The sequence below is a fragment of the Macadamia integrifolia genome, chromosome 10 (assembly GCF_013358625.1).
Source record: "Macadamia integrifolia cultivar HAES 741 chromosome 10, SCU_Mint_v3, whole genome shotgun sequence".
Taxonomy (NCBI): domain Eukaryota; kingdom Viridiplantae; phylum Streptophyta; class Magnoliopsida; order Proteales; family Proteaceae; genus Macadamia; species Macadamia integrifolia.
Window position 1 is genome coordinate 24,569,692 of NC_056566.1, and position 24,654 is coordinate 24,594,345.

The 24,654-nt window shown below is 37.0% G+C and overlaps 3 protein-coding genes and 1 pseudogene across 3 annotated transcripts; 2 read left to right on the forward strand and 2 right to left on the reverse strand.

Annotated features, from left to right (window-relative positions):
* Positions 1–336: 336 nt before the first annotated feature.
* On the forward strand, positions 337–8,573 carry LOC122091181 (phytochromobilin:ferredoxin oxidoreductase, chloroplastic). The gene is made up of 8 exons (XM_042661028.1): positions 337–724; positions 2,967–3,086; positions 5,551–5,645; positions 7,044–7,137; positions 7,248–7,379; positions 7,586–7,690; positions 8,019–8,069; positions 8,161–8,573. The coding sequence occupies exons 1-8, from the start codon at positions 524–526 to the stop codon at positions 8,344–8,346; spliced, it is 984 nt and encodes a 327-aa protein (XP_042516962.1). The 5' UTR covers positions 337–523; the 3' UTR covers positions 8,347–8,573.
* Positions 8,574–8,778: 205 nt separating this feature from the next.
* LOC122091180 (triacylglycerol lipase SDP1-like) lies at positions 8,779–13,423 on the reverse strand. Its single transcript, XM_042661027.1, has 4 exons — positions 13,214–13,423; positions 10,899–12,790; positions 10,123–10,266; positions 8,779–9,989 (listed from the first exon to the last, which is right to left on the reverse strand). The coding sequence occupies exons 2-4, from the start codon at positions 12,315–12,317 to the stop codon at positions 9,003–9,005; spliced, it is 2,550 nt and encodes an 849-aa protein (XP_042516961.1). The 5' UTR covers positions 12,318–12,790; positions 13,214–13,423; the 3' UTR covers positions 8,779–9,002.
* Positions 13,424–20,056: 6,633 nt separating this feature from the next.
* LOC122092044 (cytosolic sulfotransferase 15-like) lies at positions 20,057–21,229 on the forward strand. Its single transcript, XM_042662338.1, has one exon. It carries the CDS (start codon positions 20,101–20,103, stop codon positions 21,103–21,105), a length of 1,005 nt encoding a protein of 334 aa, XP_042518272.1. The 5' UTR covers positions 20,057–20,100; the 3' UTR covers positions 21,106–21,229.
* A 1,792-nt stretch (positions 21,230–23,021) lies between these two features.
* On the reverse strand, positions 23,022–24,023 carry LOC122092312 (annotated as a pseudogene).
* Positions 24,024–24,654: the final 631 nt, after the last annotated feature.

A 24,654-nucleotide genomic window follows, 5' to 3' on the forward strand; every position in this document is an offset into this window, starting at 1 on the left:
ATCAAAACCGACAGATTAAAGCCCGAAACTAAATTGCTCGATCGATAAACAATCGTCAAGCCTAGATTGATTATTATTTGGGCATTCTATTATTATTTGGGCATTTAGAATGCTTGGTCATAGCCCAAGGGTGCTCGATCAGGAGCGACCGTTATTAACAAGTTTTTACAGTGAGTAGATTCTGTGTTAAAACCGTGCGAGAATGATTTTTGAATGAAGACCTAATCCAAACTTTACTAAATCGTGTCCATACTTGGTCTATGATGCCCAACTTGACAAAAAATGCATCACGTGGCAACAATCCAGACAGACCAGTTGAGTTGACAGTTTTTTTCCTTCTTACTAGACCAGTTGACTCCTCAAGCCCTAGCATTCCCACCAAGGAAAGAGCGCGCACAAAAGCAATGAATGGCAGGAAAGCCCTTTCAGTTTTTGGGCTGCCATCATGCCATGTGTCACTGCAAAACCCGAACAGAGATTTTTGAACTAAACGAGCTCCTCAGAAAGAGGGTTCCATACTTCCATGGCGTTCAGTTTCAAAGAAAGCCCTTTAATGGATTCCTCCTTGCAGAAGTTTCTCAGCTTTGAGTTCAGAATAGGAGCTCCATTGATGAGCAGACGAAGACATTCAATGAAAGTAGCTGTTATTTCTTACCAGAAATTCGTTAGCTTCGCTTTGGAAGAAACACAACGTCGAACCCATTTGATTTCCTCTCCTTTGCAGGTGAATTTGGGTCTTATGCTCTTTCCTTTATGTGCTTCTGCTTTGGTGTTCTTTTAAAAAATATGAAACTTTTTGTATGAGTTCTGCATCCAAACAGAGCAATCAACTTAGCTTGAAATACCATTTACTTCCTCACTTGGTTTTTGATGTCCAATGGGTTCTCCTTTGGTTAATTTATATTAATACATGATACTTTGTGAAAAGGTAGAAGCTTCTTCAGCTTTTAGTAATTTCAATTGGGCACCTCGGTTTTGACTCCGAAGTTGAATACAAAATGGGTTCATGGTTAGATTAGTGCATAGTTCACTATTAGATTGGGAAAACTAAGAGGTTTAGAATCATAGAATATCCATTCAGTTAAGTAAATTTACAAGCAAATAGGTGTCTAGTTGGGTTAAGTAGCACGGAGGTGTTACTGATTGATATCTGACCAGTTTGAGGAGGTTACGGGTTGGAAGGAGTAAATTGCTTCCGCATGTTCCTTTGCTGCTATCGTATGTCTAGGGATTGAAGGAGTGGGTTTGATGTTATACTTCCTGCTGGGTTGAAGTGTTGAACACTCTGGGATGCCGTCTGTTCAGTGGTTTGTCGTCCGATATTGGATGCTTCCATTCAGCTCATCCTGCCTTGTTTCTTGGTTTTCATTTTGTTAAATCCCCTTCCTCAAAGGTAATTAGGGAACCCTTGAAACTATTTGGGAAACAAGTCTCCAAGTTCTGGAAAATAAAGTTATATTTATTTTGGGATGATGGCAAGGTGTAGGGTATCAGTCCGATATGTATCATGTTCCCATCAATACATGACTATCAGATACGGTACATGGAGGGAAAAAGATATTAGTATCAGCATATATTGACCCGTCTTGCTTGATACAAACTGAGACATGTCGATGCAGGTCAATACGTCGAGCCGCCGTAGTAGTGGGGACAGCAGTGGTGGTGGAGAAGCAGTTACTTCAACCGCATGTTGCCCCCTTCCTTTCCTCTTTTGTAGTTGGATAGAGGTTTTCTGTGGTCTGTCCACACATGGCAGCTTCCATACGCTGCCACCTAATGTGTACATGGAAGGATGATTTGGCAAATCGAACCATTAAATTGGAAGGACATAGTTTATATTGCTTACATGCCAATTTTTCACAGTAGAACTTAATCATTTGCTACCCCTATATTGTCATCTTTCCATTGTGTTTATAGCCATCCATTTGTTTTTCAAAATGTAATGTATCTTCAAAGTTTTATACCACCACATGGCCAACTCTGCTTGAGTTTAAAATTGACAGGTATCAGGGTATCATGAGGCAACTTGTACATTGGGCTCGAATTGATTTGCCACATGACAGATAGTGGGTCGAACCACCTAACATCCTATGGTTGGACTTACTACTCATTTATGGAGTATTATGCTTTAAAATAGTACCATGCATGTACCCTAAGCTTAGCCATGTGCGTCTTTAGGGTATCTTGTGTCTCTTAGTGTCTCTCCAGTATGTTTCTTAAAACCACCCTTCTGATATGCTGACCAAAACTGATACTTGATACCTTGGATGGTACTGTTTGACTGGTTTTGTTTTCCTCTATTTACCTTAGGTTGTGAGGCTCCTTCCCTAAATGGACTGGGAATTTGGACTTTGTTATCTATATAAAGTGTGAAATATTCTTCCAGGTTGTATTGAGACAGTTTAATCTTAAGGGAACAAGCTGTTGGTTCTTATCTATGGAACAACTAAGATGGAGGCCTACAGGTTATTTGCCTTGGGACATAAGATGAGGTGACTTCCAAAATCATGAAATAGATATGTACAGTAGCGGTGTCCTGGTGCTTGAGGATGGATATGGAAATTCTGCCAAGGAAATTTTTTGGGAAATGAAGTGCCCTGTTAGATAGGTTGTAATTTTCTATCATTTCCTAGCCAATAGTAAGTTTTGAATTGCATGTCTTTCAGCAATATACTTTCCACTTGTATTGGATGATTTTAGAAACTCTGAAATCTTCATGGTTGGAATTCCATCACCTAAATACTTTTGACAGATTTTATAGTGGTGTGCTTTTTGAGTAACTACTTTGGTTGCATGTCTCACATTGCCACTGGTTAATTGACTTTAGATCTTATTTGAATCTTTACTTTGTCCTCTACCAATTGATATCAAATCACAAATTACATCAGAAATAAGAACTCCATTGATGTTTGCATGAGGTTTTATGATCTTCTGTTATTCCTTATACATCATTTTTGCTTCATCAGGAGAACTTCAGTTCCCTAAAGTCCATGGACGGACAGACAGAGCTTCGGATGCTATCATTTCAAGCTCCCAAGATTAGGCTCCTCCGTGGTTTGAACATCGAAGGGAGTGAAGGAATGCAGGTAATAGTTTTCCCTGGGTGTCCATCCAAGGAGTGGGAGATCTCTCCATCCCAACGGGATCGGAGAGACCTGGCCTTGTATAGCATTGAAGGGTTCTTCCCTTCTTTGACTAATAAATTCTGTTGGTAAACTATTTACTCGTAAGACCATCCCCATGTTCTTCGTTTCACTTTGGTCTTTTTAGACACAATACCTCCTTGATCATGGTTCAAACACTGTTAAAACCGTGAAACAAAGGTTGCAATGGATGATGTTCTGATTACTCCAAAGCCATTTCGAATCTGACATTGATGAATCAATTGATGAATCAGTGCTGGCATCTTTTTTAACTGGTTTTAATCAAAACTTGAAAGCCTATTATGTCCACTCCCTCACATACAGTTTTGTTTTCTGATTTGGTTACAGTGTATGTAGTATAAGGTTGCCTTACATCGCATCTTCAAGATATCTGCAAACAGACCCCCAGCCAGGACAAAATATTACGCTCATTTGGACACTGTTGTTTATTTTGAGCCGATTTTTAGGATGAAAATTGCTTGTTAGAAAACAATCTAAGAAAAAACACTTGAATGCAATATTCTGAAGATGAGATCAACCAGGTGATTAGATCTTATAGAACAGACAAGCAGTTTATTCTTGTCGTACAAAATTTTGGAAAGACAGAATATTTGTTAAATTTTTTTATTGAACTGTTCATTGAACGCACTCTAGGATAATTGGCTTTCTCCTAAGAATTTCATGGTTTGAAACTGCATAACTGGGCAGTTGTTCCTTTGTACTATGAATCTCCAGTCCTTTGCAGTCAAGTGATAACCACTGCTTGAAATATTGCAACAGTTTCGTGAAGATTTTTTTTTTTTTTTAATCTACATCAATGTATCTCTGTAATGACTTGTAGTCAACACCAAAATTTTAAGAACATTTGTAAGATGTGTCCAAAACTATGGTGTTTTTACCACTTTTCTTATCAATTTGCTCATGGAACTAATTTCTTGAATTTTAAGGTGTTGGCCTTGGAACCAACACTTCTTTGATCCATTCCATATAATTCCATATAATGCAATCAAATGGAATGGCTGTGCTTCAGTCGTTCTTTTGCAGAGAGAGATTTTTATTCATTTAATGTTATTGAAATTTATTCGTGCTGACATTTGAGGTGATCTTAGTGAGAACTAGCTAGTGACTGAGACTATGAATGGATGTACGAAGGAGGGCAGGTTTTCATTTTCTTAGCTTTCTTTAAGGCTCAGTTTTTTCAATGAGAAATATTTTACAAGAATTGTCTTAAAAACAAAAGAATATTGCCTAGGAGTGAAAAACAGAGCGTTTTACTGAAATGGAATGCAAATTTTGGAAAACAACTTCCAATTTAATTTTTTGGACGTTGTTGTTGTAACTTCCAATTTAATTTTTTTCATGTTGTTTTACAAGAAACGAAATGGTACAACAACAACAACAACTCAGCCTTATCCCAAGTAAATGGAGTCGGCTACATGGATCTACGAGTGGGGAAAATGAAAAAGAAAGGTAAGAAGATGGAAAGAAAGGAAAAGGCAAAGCAACACCTCCGGGAGATCCCATCTACAAACGATCAGCGACACGGAGCTTTGTTCTCCAAACAGCTTTGTTAGAAGTCATATTGCAGTCAAGGCCTAGCCTCTGCATGTCTTTCTTTACCAACTCATCGATGGTCATCTTAGGTCTGCCCCTGGCCCTTTTAGCTCCATCCATCCGGATCTGATCACACCTCCGCACTGGAGCATCCCAAGGCATCCGTTGGACATGTCCAAACCACCTTAAACGACATTCCCGGAGCTTGTTCAGAATCGGGGCAACTCCCAAATCATCTCTACCCATTCATTTTTCACTTTGTCTCTCCTAGTTATTCTGCACAAGAAACGAAATGGTATCTTGCTAAATCACATAGTTGCTACCTATGGAGCACACTATATGGTTGGATTCTTTTCGTCAACCATGCCAATATATGCTTCTTTCCTTTAGGACCAAAAAAAAAAAAAAGCCGCAGAAATATAAAAATAGTTTTTATATTACAAATTGGTTTCGAGGAAATGTTTTGGTTGAAAAATTGGAGCCTAAGTCCTGTAGTAATGTGAACTGTCCTAACTGTGGTTTCTTATGCCCAAAGTAGTGGATAAGCTGCATTCCTTGTTGACCTTGGGTTGTTCTTTCTGTAGCTTTTGGTCCTCTTTCATATTATCTTCAAAAAATTTCACAGAAAAGTCAAATTGATGAATTTTTTTGTTAATCAAGCCCTTTTCCTGTTCCTTTTCCTAACACAACCTGTTTTAGCTTCTGGGGCTAAATTAGTTTGAGCTGCAATATCTCTCATTAAGCTTTCATACTTAAATTATGAATCTCTCATTAGTTGATCAGAGTCTTAATTATTTATTATTTTTTTCTTCCCTTGTTCCTGAGTTCTACTTTTCATTAATTTATTCTGCAGGTTATGGATTTTGCTGCTTTACCAGAACCAGAATTTGATCTGCCTATATTCTGTGCCAACTTTTTCACTGCTTCTAGCATGAACATAATAGTCTTGTGAGTTATTGTTTCTCTTTGCTCCAATTTTCATAACCATATTGAAACTGATTATCAGATGTTTACAAGGATGATATTTTGATCAGGAAATGTCTTTGTAATTTGAAATGATTCCTTGAAGTTGGAACTCTTGTGCTTAAAATTTCAAGCTTTGAAATCGTCAATTAATCAACTTCAGCTATCCTGCTCACTCAATCTTGAGTGCCTCAAATAGGACCAAGTGTTACTTTATGCATAAAACCAATGCTTTATCCATAAATCAATTCATTGACATTACCAAATGAGTTGATGTCTTCATTTGGTACCCTTTCCGAACTTTCCCTTTTTTTAAAAGAAAAGGAAAAGATAATATTTATTCAACTAAATAATCTAAGCGCTACACTTATAAAGGTATACACAACTCCCTGTGCCCTCCCCCCTTCTTTTGAAAAAAAAAGAAAGAAAAAAGGCAATGACAAATGGCTCCTTCCCAACAAATAATTGATGGTACTAGGCTCCTTCCAATAGCCTTTCTGTTGCCCCATAAAATCCCTTCTTGTTTTTTCTCAAAACTGTAGTCTGCTTTCATTGATACATTCCCCACCATGCTTGTTATCTCTTTCAAATGGTTCTTTAATATTTACATATTCCTTTAAAACCCACAGCCATGCAATAATAATACTCTAGTGTTCCATCGGCTGTTGTGCGCTTCTCCACATTTTACCATACCTGCCTGTCTCTGTTAGCACTTCTCTTCCCAACAAATCCTCCAATCCATTGCCCAAAGAATTCTGCATCAATTTCTCTTACAATGCAATGGCAAACACTCTTCCCCTTTCAAAGGGCAGGCCACAAAACAATGCCTGAAATGGAATTTCTTTTATCCATCTTTCCCAGGCTGAAGTAAATCTCTCTGTTATGTTTCCATCTTGTTCACCGATGAAACTGAAAGTTTAGACGATGGTAAACAATTAAACATCTAACTGGTATATTTTATTACTGCAACTTTTCCAAATCTAGATCAGCACCAGTACCCCTTCCCCTTATGATAGATAATTTGCTTTCCATGTGAACTAGTAAGATATGACCTTGGTCCTTTTTCGGGGGTCTGTCGTTTTGAAGATTTTCTTCTTCTTTATTTAGTTTTATCATATAACATTTCTTGGGGGAAAATAATAATTGACATGCTGATAATCTAATAATTGACTATCTATGTTTCAGACACATTCATACATATGCTACTCACTGTTCAACTTAATATTCCCTGCATAAGTCAAGCTACATGTAGTGACTGCTAGTGAATCTCTTTTGATATCCAACACCCATTTGAATATCCTTGTCATTTGGGACAATTTCCACCCCCTGAATTATTAGGGCTTGCAAAGAGTTCGTAACTTAGCCTTAATTGATCATTTTTAGGGACCTTAATCCTTTGTATGATGTCATATATCATGGTGACTACAAGCAGAAGTATTATGAAAGGCTGATGCCCATTGCTGCCAAGTACACCGAGGTGAGAAAAATGTTCGACAAGCTGGTGCCTTAACATATTGAGGATAATTACACTCAGTTATAACCTTTCTCAAAGTCATTGTATGGAGCCTTAACACACAATTTATGCAGGTTTTACCTTGGGGAGGCAAGCTTACAGCCGAGTCTTTGAGATTTTTCTCACCAATTGTAATATGGACGAAGTTTACCTCAAGCCAGTACAAGCATGATATTTTGTATTCTGCATTCATGGACTATTACAAGGTACAAATTTTTGGAGCATCTCTACAGTCAGATTTCAAATAGTTTGAGGTCTGGTCAATTATTTGCTGGCTGATAAATTGGGTGAATATTTTATGACAAATATCAGCTGATCTTTAGTTGTTTACTTTCTTATTCACTTCAAGTGGATGACTTGCTGAAAACTAAATTCCTTTTGGGGTTTTGATGTATTTACTGGACATTCGCAGGCGTGGCTTGAACTGATGGACCAAGCAACAGAGGAGACAGATGCTTCTCAGATTATTTGTAATCGCGAAGCACAGCATAAATATCTGACTTGGAGAGCTGAGAAGGTGCTTCTTTTGTCCTTGTCATCTACTACATCTTCAATCAACTTCACTCAGCTATGCTTTTGTTGTTGTAGACATTGCTTGCTTAATGTTGACAAAATCTTCACTGATCTTGGCTCCAATGGATAAAAGAAACAATAATTGTGAGCAGGTCCAAATTCAGAAGGTTTGTAGATGTTATGGTTGCATCTGAAGCATATCTGGATTATATTTTAGAAAAATGGAATCCAAATGTAAAAATTTGGTAGATGTGGACAGGCTTTTACAAAGCTGTTATTAATCTCTCTCTCTCTCTCTCTCTCTTTCTCTCTGATTTATGTTCTGATACCAGGATCCAGGTCATAAAATTCTAAAGAAGTTGATTGGAGAGACCCTTGCAGAGGTAACACCATTGGAGGAGAAAACATTTTCAGTACTCACAGATTATTGAGAAGTCTTGTATTATTTTGAACTATATTGTGTTTTATCCATAGGACCTTGTGAGGAGCTTCCTCTTCAATGGAGTTAATACACTTGGAAGCAAAACATTTTTGGATCATTTTCCAGAATATCGCTGTGAAGATGGGAGTGTAAATGCAAAGCGAAGCGTCATTGGGAAGTCTTTTGAAACTCGCCCTTGGGACACACGAGGAGAATTCATTGCCACTGATCTTTGTTAAATAGCCTTTTCTTTTGGGGGGGATGAAATGGTTGAATAGCTTTCTTCTTTTCTATTTGGTGGCTATTCATTTTCATTTTCCTCCTTCCCATGCATGAAATTGATGTATTTATCTTTGTATGTTGCCACAAATGGTGAAGATTTGAGAATTCATAAGGGCAAAACTATTAGAGCCTTGTGTGCCCATATCATCTTCTCTAATGGATGGTTTTGAACTAGTTCATTGAATTAGGAGTGCTTGCAAATAGGACTTAATATTTTAATCTAAAGAGGCTTTTCCCATATTTAATCTGGTTAAACAAGCTTCCAAATATGTAACAAAAATTTGGCTTTGAAGTTATCTAAACCTAGATTTTAAGTGCAGCAAAATAGTCTGCATCGTCTTCTCTTTAGAAAAAAAAAATGAAGAGAAAATGAACTAAGAATGATAAAATTACAACAAAGCACAATACAGGGCAGTAGTATTAGTTTGCAAGTATTAAGCAGTTTCCTGAATACAGTAACTTTATATACAGTACCTAAACTTTGCGTTGTCAGCTTCGAATTTAAACTTTGCATGTGGATTAGCTAATCTTTGGCCCAAGGGGATGTCAGTTCCCAAATTTTACTACTCACAGAAACAGAAAACCAAATTACATGAATGAAATCCATCAATTCTCAGCTGCCCAAAACTTCACGTTTACCTTCATCCGAGACTGAAGGATCCTCAGAATGAGGCAAAACCATATCAGTATGGCAGCTATAGACGGTCTCATCATTGTCATGACATTCGGATTCTGTGCTTTCATTCATACATTCATCTTGCACACACTCTACTGGACTCTCAGATGAAGAGTGGAAATATTCGGAACCATTAGCCCCATGTGCAAGAGGAGCTAGTCCGTCCTTCTTCACGACATTGAATACAATCCCGTTATGTATACTTTCAGGTTGCAATAAGTCTCCTTCACCGAGCATGATACTAGAAGTGGTTGGAAGTCTATGATTGTTGACATCCTGTTGGCCGAATTCTGTGCTCTCTGAGCTTCCATCTGGTGTTGTTCCCCTTGAACTGTGATAATATGGATCCCTGTCTGCAGTCTGAACCACAATGGAGTTGTGATTAACCACCCAACCTTTGACATCTTCTTCCCTTGTCCATGACTTGCTCAATTCGGCATCAATATCCAGATTTTGGATAAAGTCAGTGAACTTATTTGCTGAAGTTGTCCTCATCAAGGGTCCACCAGATCTTGTCCAAGAATTGAGGTCCACACAGTCTGATTCACTATCGCTACCATCATGTAAGCTCCTCTGGACATGGAAGTTCTGACCTGCACTCCCACCTGTATGGAACATAACATCTGAAAGGGTATCTTCTTCAAGGGACCCTGTTGAATTATCTCGTGCAATGCGGTTCCATGAGGGAATCCTTTTAGAAGCATTAAACTTGCCTGTACTGCTTAATCCATGGGAAGCAGCAGCCCTCTCAGCACTCCTTTTGAGCCTACGCATGTGGTTGAGAATTGCTACACATTCATCCAATGCAAGTTCAATGCCACAATTAGCCTTTATGGCAGAAAGCTTCTCCCAAGTGCACCTCCTGCCCTGGTTCGCAGCCTTTTGAAGCTCCACGTAAGATGGGTTCTGAATGATTTTTGAGTACTGATACAGAATACGAAAATTGAATCAAAAGAGCTTATTAACACGGCAAAGAATAGTTTTGAATCAATCAAATACTGCAGCAGTTCAGAAAAATGCCACTAAATTTTGTATGAGGGAATGATCTAGTATCTACCTGAGCAAGGGTCGCTGGCATCACAACGGTGACATCACCCTCCCAATCTTGAGCAAACAGCTTGGCAAGCCCCCCAAGTGGAAAACCAAGTTCCAGTACCTGGTTGAATCTATGCTTCACCTCCATCTCCGTAAGTTGAGCAAGCTGTATGAAAATTGATGAATTAATGCCCACACTTGAACAAAAAGATGAAGATTTCCCTATTTTGTTTTGCTTTCAATTCTGTTGGGATAAGGCTGAGTTTGGAGTTGTTTTTGAACAAAAGGATGAAAACGTGCAGTAAAAAGTCCTGATTCACAGGTGCGTAGGACCAATTAAGCTCAGCTGATACCATTCTAGGAGTCAGTGAGTATGATAGAAAAGTAAGCATCTAACATTTTACATGTAAAGCAGAAGTGACATGCAAATTGCAAAACAGACAAGGCTTTAATTTTTACTGAAAAATTGGTCAATGTGTGGCCTAGTATTGGAATTGATGGGAATTTGTATCTTTTTACAGTATCCTCAGGATCAAACATATGGTGTTCTCCATGCATGTATAGATTTATGATAGAGCCATTCAACATCACCAATATAAATACATCATGCAACCCATGTGTAAAGAATACTCCCAACATGAATGCCCTATAAATATTTATCAGATAAAAAGAGAAGAAGAAAGAAAAGATGCAGAATCACATTCAAGAGGATTCTATATTTTGTTCTGATTTGAGTAACAAGGCTCAGATAAATTTAAGGGAAAGACTATGGAATATCAGAATTAGTCACGCACATACCTTGGCAGCAAAGTTGCCTCCATAAGCTCTCAGAAGCTCCTTGAGCCTCAGAAATGGTGAGATGTGAGGATTTGCCTGACTGACAATGAAATGATTGACATTGAAGAGCTCCTTCAGCTGCATCATAGGTAAATCACTTTCCAAGCTACCATCTCTCCACCTGCGGGTGTGTGCACTAGAACCTTCTTCAGGACTCAAGTGAAATGGAGGGTGATAAGGAACAATTTCACCACTTCTATCCTTTGCCATCAGTTCTTGAGCCTCAAACAAGCCAGGGAAAGCACAAGAAGCAGTCACTGCACTCCATATAACAACATGAGGTGATGTCAAGTAGTTAAGGCACCTTGGGGGCTCATGCCTCCTAGGGGAGCAAACTGTAATCCCCAGAATACGGCCAGTCATGTCGTAAGCCTCTTGGAAGGTTAGGTTACTTGTGAGATGTCTCAATAACATCTGCAACTGCCTTATATCATGAACAGCTCCTTGTGTCATAATTCTCTTCACAACTGTAAAAATCCCACCCATCTGATCGAAGAACTGTAATGAATGCCAAGAATCCTCAAAGAAACTTTGAAGTTCAGGCCAAGACCTTGTGGCAACAACAGCACACATGATGGAGCCTACGCTAGAACCTGCAACTATCCGAGGCAAAAGCTTGTGCTCCACCAATGTCTTAACCACACCCACATGAAAAGAACCCAGAGATGCACCACCACTCAAGAGCAACGCGGTCCTCCCAAAGGCATGTCTTGTTTCATGCATGAATGCTAACTTCTCTTCTAAGAGCAGCTCCTCATAATTTGAGTCACAAACCATTCTCAACTGAGTGGAAACTTCACCGATGTACTCCTTTATGAGCTTGGGAACCTGAAGCCTACCCTTGTGAAGCTCAGGGTTGCACATATTACCTAGATTTCTAATTAGATCTGCACGCATACAGAAGATTATATCTTTGAGAGAGCCTTCCTGGCGACGGTGCCGAAGTTCTTGGAGTTTATTCCTCACCAGTTCCTCATCATAAAAGTCTGATTCATTCATCTTTGGGGTCTCCTTATCAAGCATCTTAGCTGCATGAGCCCATTCCTCATATGTCAAAGCAGTTCTCATCATATTCCTCCAAAATTTCCTCCGATAAGCCAATTCAGCTCGCAGTTTTACATTTGTATATCTATTCAACAAGAAAGCCATTACTGTGATCATTGCTAATATTCCTTGTGGGTTTCGGGGATGGAACCAGGAGATCACGGGCATCACAGAGCCCCTCAATTGACTAGCAATATTCCACAGAACATGGAAGATCTGCAGCCTTACATGTGACAACGACTTGCAAAACAAAACTCTAAAAGCAATTGTCCTACCAATAATAGTGGAAGGACCGATGAAAAATTGATCAACTTTAGCTTCATTAATGATATCCATTTTTCAGGGAAAAAAAAAAACTTGGGCAACACACGATGGTGAATTAGCCAGAAACTACTTCTCAAAGCAAACAAAGAAATCTGGAGAAAATAGAAACAACAGTGATCAAATGGGTTTGAACCCGAAAAACTGAGACCTAGGTTTCCAGCAAAAAATTGGATTTACAGCCCTCAGAAAGATCTAGGACGAGAAGTGATTGTGCTTACAAAAGGAACACTGTAAGAGTTTTTGTTTCTTCAACCCTGGTTTGATCCGTCCAGCAACTGGAAATGGAGAATAGGCTTTGGTAAGAAATGGGATTTCTCTGCTCATTACTTGACTTGCATCTTCAACAATAAAACGGAGAGAACCAGCTAACTCAAACAAGTTTCATACAGGCCTCACAAAGGGGATTTAGGTAAAAAAATCAATCCCTTTCCCTTCCTCAATTTGGAGATAAAACTGCTCCTGTTTCAACCAGGGTCACAGAGAACCTTCAAAAATTCAGGAGAGATATTAGTGTTGAGAGAAAAAGAGACTCTAATAAGAACAAATAACCGCAATCAATCCCATAATGCAGAAAGCTAGAAGTTTTTGGTACCCAAATCTCAGTTTCAGAAAACTTCTCACCAAATCGAAAGCTAAGGGGCAAAATCCTCACATTCAATTTCTACCCAATATTGGCCATCATTCCCCAAATCAAACCCAGAAATAGAATCAGAGGTTCACGCAACCAAACAAATGAATGCAATTCAAAAACCAAGATCTGGGAAAGCCAAAAAAAATCTCGTGATGTTGATCCTGCTTTTTTACTTTGAAAAGAACAGAACAAAGACGAAAAGAGACTATCGACAAGAACAATTTACTTTGAATAAGAAAAGAAAAACTAATCAAATTAACGAATTAACAATACAAACCTGCTGTTTACTTCTAATAAGAGCAAAAGAAATCATGAAGACGCAATATCTGATGACGACAACGAGGAAGGACATTAAATGCAAGTTACATTAGATTAACAACAAGAAGCAAGGGAAAAGATTTTAAGAACACATAGACCCAATTAGAAAATCGAAAGAACTGTGCCTGTAATTTGGACTTTAGAGAGAGAAAGAGCCGTACGATTCACAGTTACCATTTATTTATTTTGCTTTACTTCTCTTTCTTCCTTTGCTTAACACCTTTTTTTTTTTTTTAATTTCAGTTTATGGTGGTGGGTAATTCTAATAGATAATTCCGTTTTAGATAGTGACGTCAAGTATATGTGGCAGCTGTCTATTCGCTGTTGGTTGAGGCAAAGGTTTTTCCACACTACGTCACTCGCCCAACATCCAATAAAGTATTTACCAATCGTTTTGGTTTGATTTTGGTTCAAAGAAGTGAAACCGTTTAAATTGCCAGTTTAAATAGATTAAAAATAATTAAAACCGGTATGCTATTTAACCGATTATACATACTAAAATGAAGAAGAAAATGGGCTAATTTTTAGTGTTTTATACACATTGTCTAGTGTTCTAAAGTGGATTTACACGTAAGTTATATTAAATTGTTTTTATCTCTTTAAGTCATAATTTGTGTCTTGATGTCGTGGTTCTTGTCTAGTAGCATCAAATTTCTTTCTTCTTCGATAAAAAAAATATATATTCATTCCTAATTGGGTCCAAAACTGTTAACTCGTATCACCAAAAAAATTGAAATTAAAACTGATAAAAACTATTTAACTTTAATCTTTTATTAATTGGTCTCAATTTTGATTTTTGTCCTTCACATTTGAACCAATTAAAACTCTAGTCAAGGAGTAGTGTTGATGGTTTTAACATTGGGCTCATTTTTTTTGTTTCTTATTAAACACAAATAGGTAAAAGTTAATGAACAAATCCGAGTTATGAATTATCATAGATTTTTCCAAAAAATGGATAGTCTCTTTAAAGAAAAATCTTTATAAAAGTTTTCAAATTAGAAAACAAATGATACAATAAAATTTGTTTTTTTGATTATTTATACTGAAACAAAGTCTGGGCTATGTTTGATAAAAAAGAAAAGAAAATAAAATAATACAAAAGACATAATAAAACCAAAAAAAAGTAATTACATAATAATTTTTTATGTGCCTAACTCTCTTCTCAAATTCAAAATTTTTTGAAATTTTTTTTTCTTTTCTTTTCTTCTCTTAATTAACAAACATAGCCTTATAATGAATCCTCCATATGTCCAAAGCATCAGGCCACCCCTGAGGTAAAATATGTTGACAATTACCCTCATGAAGAAAATTTGGGAGAATATTTGACAATATTTTGGCTGTAATTTGTAACTAGCTATAGGACAAGGTAAATTGGGTTGACTAGAGAGGTCGCATGAGCCCAACCAGAGGTCTAGGAAGTCAAGCCCACCAAATCCCAACCCAACCCAACCCAACCTAACCTTAGGCTTGGTATTTGTGAGCCCTTGCCCAACCCAAGCAAAATAGGCCTGCAGACTGCAGCTGGGCTTAGGTTTTCTCAGGTTTGATTGGGTTCTGGTAATCTCAATTTAAATTATGTACATTAATGATCGACCAAGTTGAGTGGGCAAAGGATCCGACAAAAGTCCAACTTTCTCCCTGAATCCTACCTCTGTTTCTGTTTTCAAAAGCCGGTCACGGAAAAAGATTCTCTGCAACTTCCACCATTTATCTCTCATTCATCTAATGACTGAGACGATGACACGATCTGTTGGATAAGTGAGAGTTTAAGAGACAAATGGTTGGCACTGGAGGCGATCTTTTTTCCGATATTAAGGTTGGACGATGTGAAGATTTATAGATACTTGGGCATTTTCCTTAACAGTTAACTTTTGAAAATAAGTTTTACCTAAGTCCCTAAGAAGTGGTATCAAAGCCAAAGTTTGACAGAATCAAGATGTGAGAATTAACTTGATGTGTCTCCAAGGATAAAATCGAAGAATATCTCAATGGCTTTCATGTACTCCCAAGTGGAAAGGGAGATTGTTGGGATTCCACACAGAAAGTTGAAGTAATAATCCCACTTCAAAACCGGCTTAGTTTGGATTTGCAATCCTATTATGAGTCTAAGCTGTCGAAATCCAATCTATTTCCTATTTTGGTTTCGGAACGGTAGGATTAGATTCTAGTATGACCGTAGATAGAACATTGTGGAGGACAAAGACCTGCAAAGCCGACCTCCTGTAGGGGATATTATCGGGATACTATTCTATTTTACTACTAAAACTTATTTATTTTATCGTCTTTTAGTTATGTGTGCACTTCTTTTATTCTATTTCTTTTTTACTTTGATACATATTAGATTCATGTACTTCATTAAGTTGAAAATAAGGTTACTATTGTCGTCATTGTTAAAAGCCAACTAATTTCAACATCAATCAAGTATTGTTAAAAGATTAACAACAGGTGGTCGAATAATAATTCATGAGAGAGTGTCAAGTCAATTGATTTCAGCATCAATTAAAAGATGACACTACAAAGACTGATGTTGATAGAATATTGACCATCTTAAAGCTTAAAGGCCAGAGGCAACTTGATGAAATAGATATTTTGATTTAGAAGAGGGTTACCTCAGCCATCCCTTTTAAGATAGAGAAGTAGAAGTTTTGTTTTTCTAGGGAAACAAGAGAAGAAATTTAACATAGGAAAGTTTTAGAAAATATAGATTAAGAATAGGAGAGTGATATATATATATATATATATATGTATAAGATTTGACCAACCGATGATGGTATCAGATTATATTTTTTGTGAAGAGTAGAGGTAAAACTGGGCAATATCAATCTGATTCCTGAGAACTAAATCCCTATCTATGAATCTGTTATCACTCGCTGAAATATGTGAGTGTGGTCCAACCACTTGATGAAGCTTTATTGTATATTAGACTATTTTTTGGGATAGAAATTATATACCAAACTTCAACCTAAGGCAAACTTAAAAAGGAAAAAATAAAGTTAGGGAGAGAAATACCAAAAGAAGCCTAAAAGGCAGTGTTCAGATACAGTGGGAGGTAAAATGATCATCTCACCCCAAGTGAAATACGAAAATCTCATCCTTGTTGATGCTTCTATTAGTGTTTTTATGGATCCATATATTAGTGTAGGAGTTACACTGCCTTTGAAAAATCCTCTCTCGTAAATTTATAAATAATTTCAAGGACTAGGTACCAATTACCAAACTTTATTTATTAATTTTTTTTGGTAAATAATTACCAAATTTTAGGAACATATGAAATGTGCGAATCATAAAGTATTCATTCGAAACACGTTTTCTAGTTGTGATTTGTGACTGATTAACCTATGACTATCACCAATAACAACAAAAACAAATTCAGAAGTCCTCTAAAAGCAAGAAAAAATGACTGCATTCATTGCAATGTTGTTGTTGGTGTACGATGTCTTGTATTTCATCACAATTTAATCTAAAGAGTATTGGTGCAGCACCTTGACAGGCACGAAGCCGATCCCGCCAGCCAATTAGAGGGTCGTGGTGGTTACAAGGGGGCAGGAAGCCCCCTGCATAGCGGGGGTGTAGGGGGCGCAACCCCCCGTTCGATTTTTTATTTGAGGATAATTGTGTACTTTTCGAATTAAGGTTTTTTGCTATATATTCGTAGTGAGAGTTTCTTTCTCTGTAATGCAAGCAATACTGAGAGGTGTGAAGGACGAGCGTTGTAATCCTATTCTCCATTGATAGTGAAATAGGATCTCATCTCACCGAGGACGTAGACAATCTTACCGAACTTCGTAAATCTGTGTGCATTGCTTGTTCTTGTTTTTCTATCATCTTCTACATCGTTTTAGGGTAGCGTTTCTATAGTTGTCTGGTTCCGATTCCTAATTCTAACCACTCGAAGTCTCTCTATACAAATAAAATTTTCAATTAAACAAAAATAATTAAATATATATTTTTTTAAACAGAAATAATCAATCATCATCAATTCTTATGCATACAAACACTAGTATGTAGTAAAAACAATAGAAAAAGATAACATTTAGTTTTTTTTTTTTTTTTTCATTTAAATTACAATATAACTCATAAATATTAATTAAAACCTAAATAAGTAAGTTAGGCATGTTAAATGGGTTTTTAGTGGTTTCAGTTCTAACTGTTCCTTGTTGGGTTCAATTCTCTGGACCACTGGGAAATCCATACAGAGCCGTCTTATCTCATTTAATAATTGGTCCCGAAATGAACTCCTCAAACCATCCCATGCTTTTAGTAATGGGACACGGTCCCAGATTTTACTGGGACAATTCCTCATTATGGACCCAAATTGACACCCTTAGGCACTTTGGCTATGATTTTTTGTTACCTGAATAAAATAAAATAAAAAACTATAGTTTTGTTATTGTCACCCAATTGGATCACTTTGGCGATACGATAATATGGTTAGATAAAAAACTAAAATTTTGTGAATACATAGATCCTAATTTCTTGTTTAACCATGATAAGCTTTATTCCAAACAGATTTTGGGCCCGTTTGATTTTGTTTCTCATGTTTTTATGCTAAGAAACGATTTTTGGAATTACAAAAAGGTGTTTGATTTTTCTATTTCCCAGAACGTTTTCAATAGTGTAGTCGAATTCAAGACGTGAGTGAAGGCACGATGTTGTAGGAATGCAACTCACCAGTGAATGCATGACATTGGAGTTATAGGTATGCTTCATGAAGATGAGCTTCATAAGAATGAAGACAATTCGAAACTGCGAGCTTTGCACAACCAAGTTGAAATTGCCGCATTTGGATAGCGAGAAGTTTTAACAATGGGTTGGGGTTTGAGTAGGTCGAGTGTTTCACAATTTTTATCGTTCCCACTTGTTTCTGGAAACAGAAAAACAAATCTAACTTGTTTCTCCATTCCTATTTCCAGACACAGAAATATACATAAATTTCTATTTCTGTTTCAAAAAACAAATGAAACGAAACAGAAAAATCAAACGGTTTTTAAGGTATTTTTCTATTTCTAAGAATAGAAAAATGAAAAAACCGTTTCTAGAAACAAAATCAAGCCCTTTGTTACATGGTAAAATGTAAATGTTGAAAGAAAAAGATGCAAGAAAAATAAATGATAAATAATTTCCTAAATATACAATAATAAAAATTGTATAATATTTCAACCTTTCTCACATGATACATTATGCAAATCAAGAAACGTTTCACACCAATTTTAAAAAATAAAAATAAAAAAAATAAAGGACTCATTCATTGAATAGATCAGCGATTGGATTATGGAGATTTTTTGAACTGATCACATCAATCAATATCAAAATGTTGATCCAAATTTATTATTAGCTATAAAACCCTCATGGGATGGGGAGGAGGAGGGGGAGGTGGGCACCTCCATTGTGAAAAAGATACAACAAGAGAAAAAATAAGCTAATTCCAACCAGAAAATATGAGATAAAAACAAAGTAAAGCCTTAGAAGCTAAAGTATTTGGATCAAAGTTAAGCTCAAGGAGAATGTAACGAAAAATTATATGCTCAAAACCATAAACAAGGTAAAAACTGCCCTCCAAAAGGAAAAGCGAACCCCAACCTAAAGCAGAGGCAGGCAAATTGAGACCCATGATCAAAGCTAGGCAGTCAAAAAACAAAATCACTTTCCCCGAGCATCAAAGCTTCTAGCATGTCAACATGCTTGTGTAACATGACCCAGGCAAGCCAAAGCTCATTCGAACCATCTTCCCAAATATCCTACCAAATTTCATAACAATTAATGGAATAATGCTTGTCAAATTACACTTTGCCTAGCACCTTTTGCCTAACTGTCCCTCGTCATATAGCTCATCGTTCGCAATCAGTCTCAGTCTCAACTATAGTTACAGCTATAGCTACAGCCTCACCTTCCATAGATATTAAAAAAAAAGAAAAAAAAAATTACATAATTACTCATTTTTGGGTTTTTCTTTACAAAATTACCCACAAAAGGTTTTGATTAACAAAAAATACTCAAAATTAGGTTTGAGTTTACAAAAAACTACCCACTCAAAGTTTTAGTTAACAAAAATACCTAAAATCAGTTTTGGGTTTACAAAACTACCCAAAATAGTGATTCTTCATCGTCTACATATAATCATGTATTTTTTTTATGGCTAAAACTTTGAGGGGGTAGTTTTGTAAACCCAAACTCAATTTTAGGTATTTTTGTTACCTTAAACTTTAAGTGGGTAATTTTGTAAAGAAAAACCTAATTTTGAGTATTTTTGTTAACTGAAATTTTTAATGGATAATTTTATTAAGAGAAACTCAGAAATGGATAATCATGTAATTTTATCAAAAAAATAATATATATAACCATGTCGGCAAATAACAGCAATGAACAGCCCTCGGTGATCACCAATAACAGCACCCTTCTCACCGTACTGCCGACGCGCATTGTCTCTTGCCTTGCTAATTAATAATTAATTAGTCCCCACTTGTTGCAGTTTTGTGTTGATAGTAAATTGGCAATCTCCAGCTGTCGGCCAACACCCAATGGGACACGTTAATATATATCAGCATAAACAATAGACACCTTAAGAGAGAGAATGGTACGTCACGTGGCCTTGTTTTTTCTTTAGGTGCAAGTAGTTGGCCCTATTAATTACCCGTGAGCCAATCTTGCTCCTTATAAACATGTGGACCATGTGAATCACATTCCTAGTATTCTATAAACGTCTGGACCATGTGAACAGTAATGGTACTACACTAGTACTACTACCTCATATCTATATATATATATATATATATAAGTCTAATACTTGGTTAAATGTCCTAAGGTGAACCAAACCAAGCTAAGCTAAGCTACCATTCTCAATATTTCATGGCTAACACCACCCACATCAACCAAAGTGATTCTCTTATGGGTCATCTTGATCTTCTTTCCTTGCCCAAAGAAAAAGGTTGGATTGGTCTTCCTCTTTATCAATATCAAGGCTCTTGGTGTCATGCAAAGGGGATTCAAGCAGCAATATCTTTCCAAAAACACTTCCATGCATCTGATACTGATGTAATCTTAGTCACCACACCAAAATCAGGTACTACTTGGTTGAAGGCTTTAGCTTTTGCTATCCTTAATCGTCATAGATACACTAGTACTCTTTCTCAAAACCATCCTTTGCTTACAGATAACCCTCATGATCTTGTTCCATTTTTTGAGTTTAAGCTTTACACAGATAACCAGCTTCCTAATTTAGCAGATTTTCCTTCTCCAAGGCTATTTGCTACTCATATTCCTTACCCATGGCTACCAGAATCCATCAAGAACTCCAACTGCAAAATTGTCTATCTTTGTAGGAATCCGAGAGACACCTTAGTCTCTTATTGGCACTTCACCAATAAGGCTAGACCTGAAACTCTTGGCCCACTTTCATTAGAGAAAGGTTTAGAGATGTTTTGTAAGGGAATCACAGGGTTTGGACCCTTTTGGGATCATGCCTTGGGTTATTGGAATGAAAACTTAGAGAGACCTCAAAAGGTGTTATTTTTGAAGTATGAAGAATTGAAGAATGACATCAAGTGTCAAGTGAAGAGACTTGCAGAGTTCATGGGATGCCCTTTTACTATAGGAGAAGAGAGAGATGGTGTGATAGATGAGATATCAAGATTGTGTAGTTTTGAGTCTCAACGAAGTCTGGAGGTGAACAAGTCATCAGGAATAAGATCCATTTCCTACTTTGAAAATCAGACTTTGTACAGGAAAGGTGAGGTGGGTGATTGGGTAAATTATCTTACTAACCCAATGGTGGAGCAGTTAGACCAAGTCATGGAAGAAAAGCTTTGTGGTTCCGGCTTAACTTTTGATATGTATCCTCAACTTACAAAATAAAACTTTAATTAGTAGTACATTTGTAGTTATTTAATAAGTAATTAAAAAGCATTAATACATAATGCTAGCTACGTACTTTTTTTTTTTTTTTGGGATATGAATATGATGTCTTTTTTTTTGGGAATTTGCTATGTATATTTTTTTTTTCTTGCTGAAATTTGATATGTAACATGATCCATGTAATGCAAGTCAATTATATAACATTCCCACTGATATAAACACATAAAAATTATCCTAATTAATTGGGATGATTGTGGCATAAAGCACTATTGATGCAGAAATCCGACCGTCAGTTTTGGGAGAGAGACCTACAAAAAAAGGGAGCCGGAGGAGTGCTCCGACCAAGAGGATCTAATGCCTAAGTCAGTTTTCAAACAACAAAATACATTATTAGAGCAGTGGAGAGAGATTGACTTATTTTCCCTTTTATAGGGTAGATGCCATGAAGCCCTAATCCCCATATATGGGGTGAAATGCCTTATTTATCCTTATAGTTAGATTCCTTGAGTTGTGAAGAGCCCCTTGGTCTGTGGTTGGATGCCACATGACCTACACTTATTGGTGAAGTGATATTATGGTGTATCAATCAGTTTGGTATTATCAATTTGATCTTTTTTTGGGCTCCTTCTTAATCTTCCACTGTGTACTTTAGTAGTATATTAAGGTTAATATATTAACAATAGTATTTCTACCCCCTCCAAAAAAAAAATCTATTTAAAGCATTAATTTAAGTAGAATAAATATCTTTATAAGAATATATATATATATATATATATATAATGAACAAGAGAGGAAACATATTTGAATCCATAGTGTTTGATGAAAAAATTTTCATCATAGATTCTTTCCCATTGTTGATCTTGTTAGCTTCATTCTCATACACCCTCACTTACAACTAGTAAAATTATTATTTATAGATTACAACTTACAACACTATCGTAACCTACTTGAGTGACACTATTGTAACCTTTCACCTCAGTTAAAAGGAAAAAAAAAAAAAAAAAACCTCTTTCTTTCACCATCCCATCATATGAATGAGATTATATTAGTAAGGCAGACACTTCTTCCCCACTTGATTGTGTAGCCTCAAGTGGAGCCAAAGATACGAGAGAAGGGAGTGGTGGGATTTCATCACGTGGTATTGACCACTAGGTTGCACTTTTATATGAAAATAAATAAATAGTCTACGACTTCACCCTAGACCATAAAAGGTATAAATCCAGACCGCATAGACATAGACACTTCAAAAATCAAAAAAAGGCTTTCGTGTGGGTGTGAAATAGACCAACAAACAAGAATTAAGTGTGAGACACATCATTCCTTGTGATCCTTTACATTAGGTTTCATGCATATAACCACAGAGGTACAATCAAACCAAAATGCTTTCTACACTTTGAAAATAAAGGACGACGGCCAATGTGGATATCCAAGAAATTGTATATCTTACAAATTAATATAAAATGTCTGGAGTGATCTATGTGGAGGAGTGCGGTTCTACACGTGTATGAGGACCAATGAGGGTGTACAACTAAGCATCAACAAAAATATCATTTGCTGATCATGTCGCCCCCATTGTGTCTAGATGCATTAACCACACTCCCCCATAAAAGATATTTTCCCAATATATAGATTCAAAGGCGATGATTGTCTACCCAAAAATAAAAAAAATAAACACTCTTCAAAAAATATATAATAGAAGGTTCTCTAAACCTAAAGCATACAATGTGCCTTCTCACATAAATTATTATATAAATTTTTATCAAAAGAATGTCATCTATCATATGAGCCTTGCACCTAGACATATAAGGATGGAATGACCGCCCCACCTCCGTGAAATACAATATCCCCACCCCCAACCTATTGATGCCTATGCATGCTCCTTCATAGATAACTTCAAATAAGCTAAAACTAAAGCTTTATTTAGGAAGTTGGGGATACATATCAAAAGTTAAGCCAGAACCACACGGCTTTTCTTCCATAATTTGATCTAACCGCTCCACCATTGGAGTAATAAGATAATTCACCCAATCACCCACCTCACCTTTCCTGAACAAAGACTGATTTTCAAAGTAGGAAATGGATTTTATTCCTGATGCCTTGTTCACCTCCAGACTTCGTTGAGACTCAAAACTACACAATCTTGATATCTCATCTGTCACACCATCTCTCTCTTCTTCTATAGTAAAAGGGCATCCCATGAACTCTGCAAGTCTCTTCACTTGACACCTGATGTCATTCTTCAATTCTTCATACTTCAAAAATAACACCTTCTAAGGTCTCTTTAAGTTTTCATTCCAGTAACCCAAGGCATGATCCCAAAAGGGTCCAGACCCTGTGTTTCCCTTACAAAACATCTCTAAACCTTCTTCTAATGAAAGTGGGCCAAGAGTTTCAGGTCTAGCCTTTTTGGTGAAGTGCCAATAAGAGACTAAGGTGTCTCTCGGATTCCTACAAAGATAGACAATTTTGTAGTTGGAGTTCTTGATGGATTCCGGTAGCCATGGGTAAGGGATATGAGTGGCAAAAAGCCTTGGAGAAGGAAGATCTGCTAAGTTGGGAAATTGGTTATCTGTGTAGAGCTTAAACTCGAAAAATGTAACAAGATCATGAGGGTTTTCTGTAAGCAAAGGGTGGTTTTGAAGAGTACTAGTGTATCTATGACGATTAAGGATGGCTAAAGCCAAAGCCTTCAACCAAGTAGTACCTGATTTTGGTGTGGTGACTAAGATAACATTAGTGTCACAAGCATCGAAGGGGTTTTGTAAAGATATTGTTGCTTGGATCCCCTTGGCATGACACCAATAGCCTTGATATTGATAGAGAGGAAGGCCAATCCAACCTTTTTCTTTGGGCAAGGAAAGAAGATCAAGATGACCCATAAGAGAATCACTTTGGTTGATGTGGGTGGTGCTAGCCATGAAGTGTTGAAAATGGTGGGTAGCTAGCTAAATTCACCTTAGAACATCTAGACAAGTAGTGATGACTTATATTCATAGGGAGGTGCATCCCAGGGCTGGCAGCACATAGGCGCACACCCCAAGTGATGCCCAGCTGTTTGATGCATGTTGGAGAGGATCTAGGTCCAATTTGGGGAACTAGTTCCTCTCTAATGCACATCTAATGGCTGACAGCACCTGGACATGCACATAAAAAGTACTGTAGAAGATAAGGGTTCTAGCCCTATTAGGCATTGTAAGAGGGGGGATAAAATAGAATCGTCATCAAAAGGAATGAGTCCAGCTCAACGCCAACAATCCAATCCAATCAGGTTTGTGATGGCATGAGGAAAGAGGCATGAGCCATGAGGTATAACCCCCCAAATGATGGGTCAAGATTATCTCTTCTTAGCTGGGATTCTTATCCTAATAACTAGGTGGGATTCTAATCCCTATTGTGTGCATTGTGTATGTGACCTTCAGAGAGTGATCGAAAGATCAATGAAGACATGCTAGAGAATTCAAACAGTGGGCATGTTGTGAAAACCAAAACCACTGCAATGGGAGCTGTATACTTTCAATCTTAGATCCGAGTTCGGAGTCTTTGGACTCC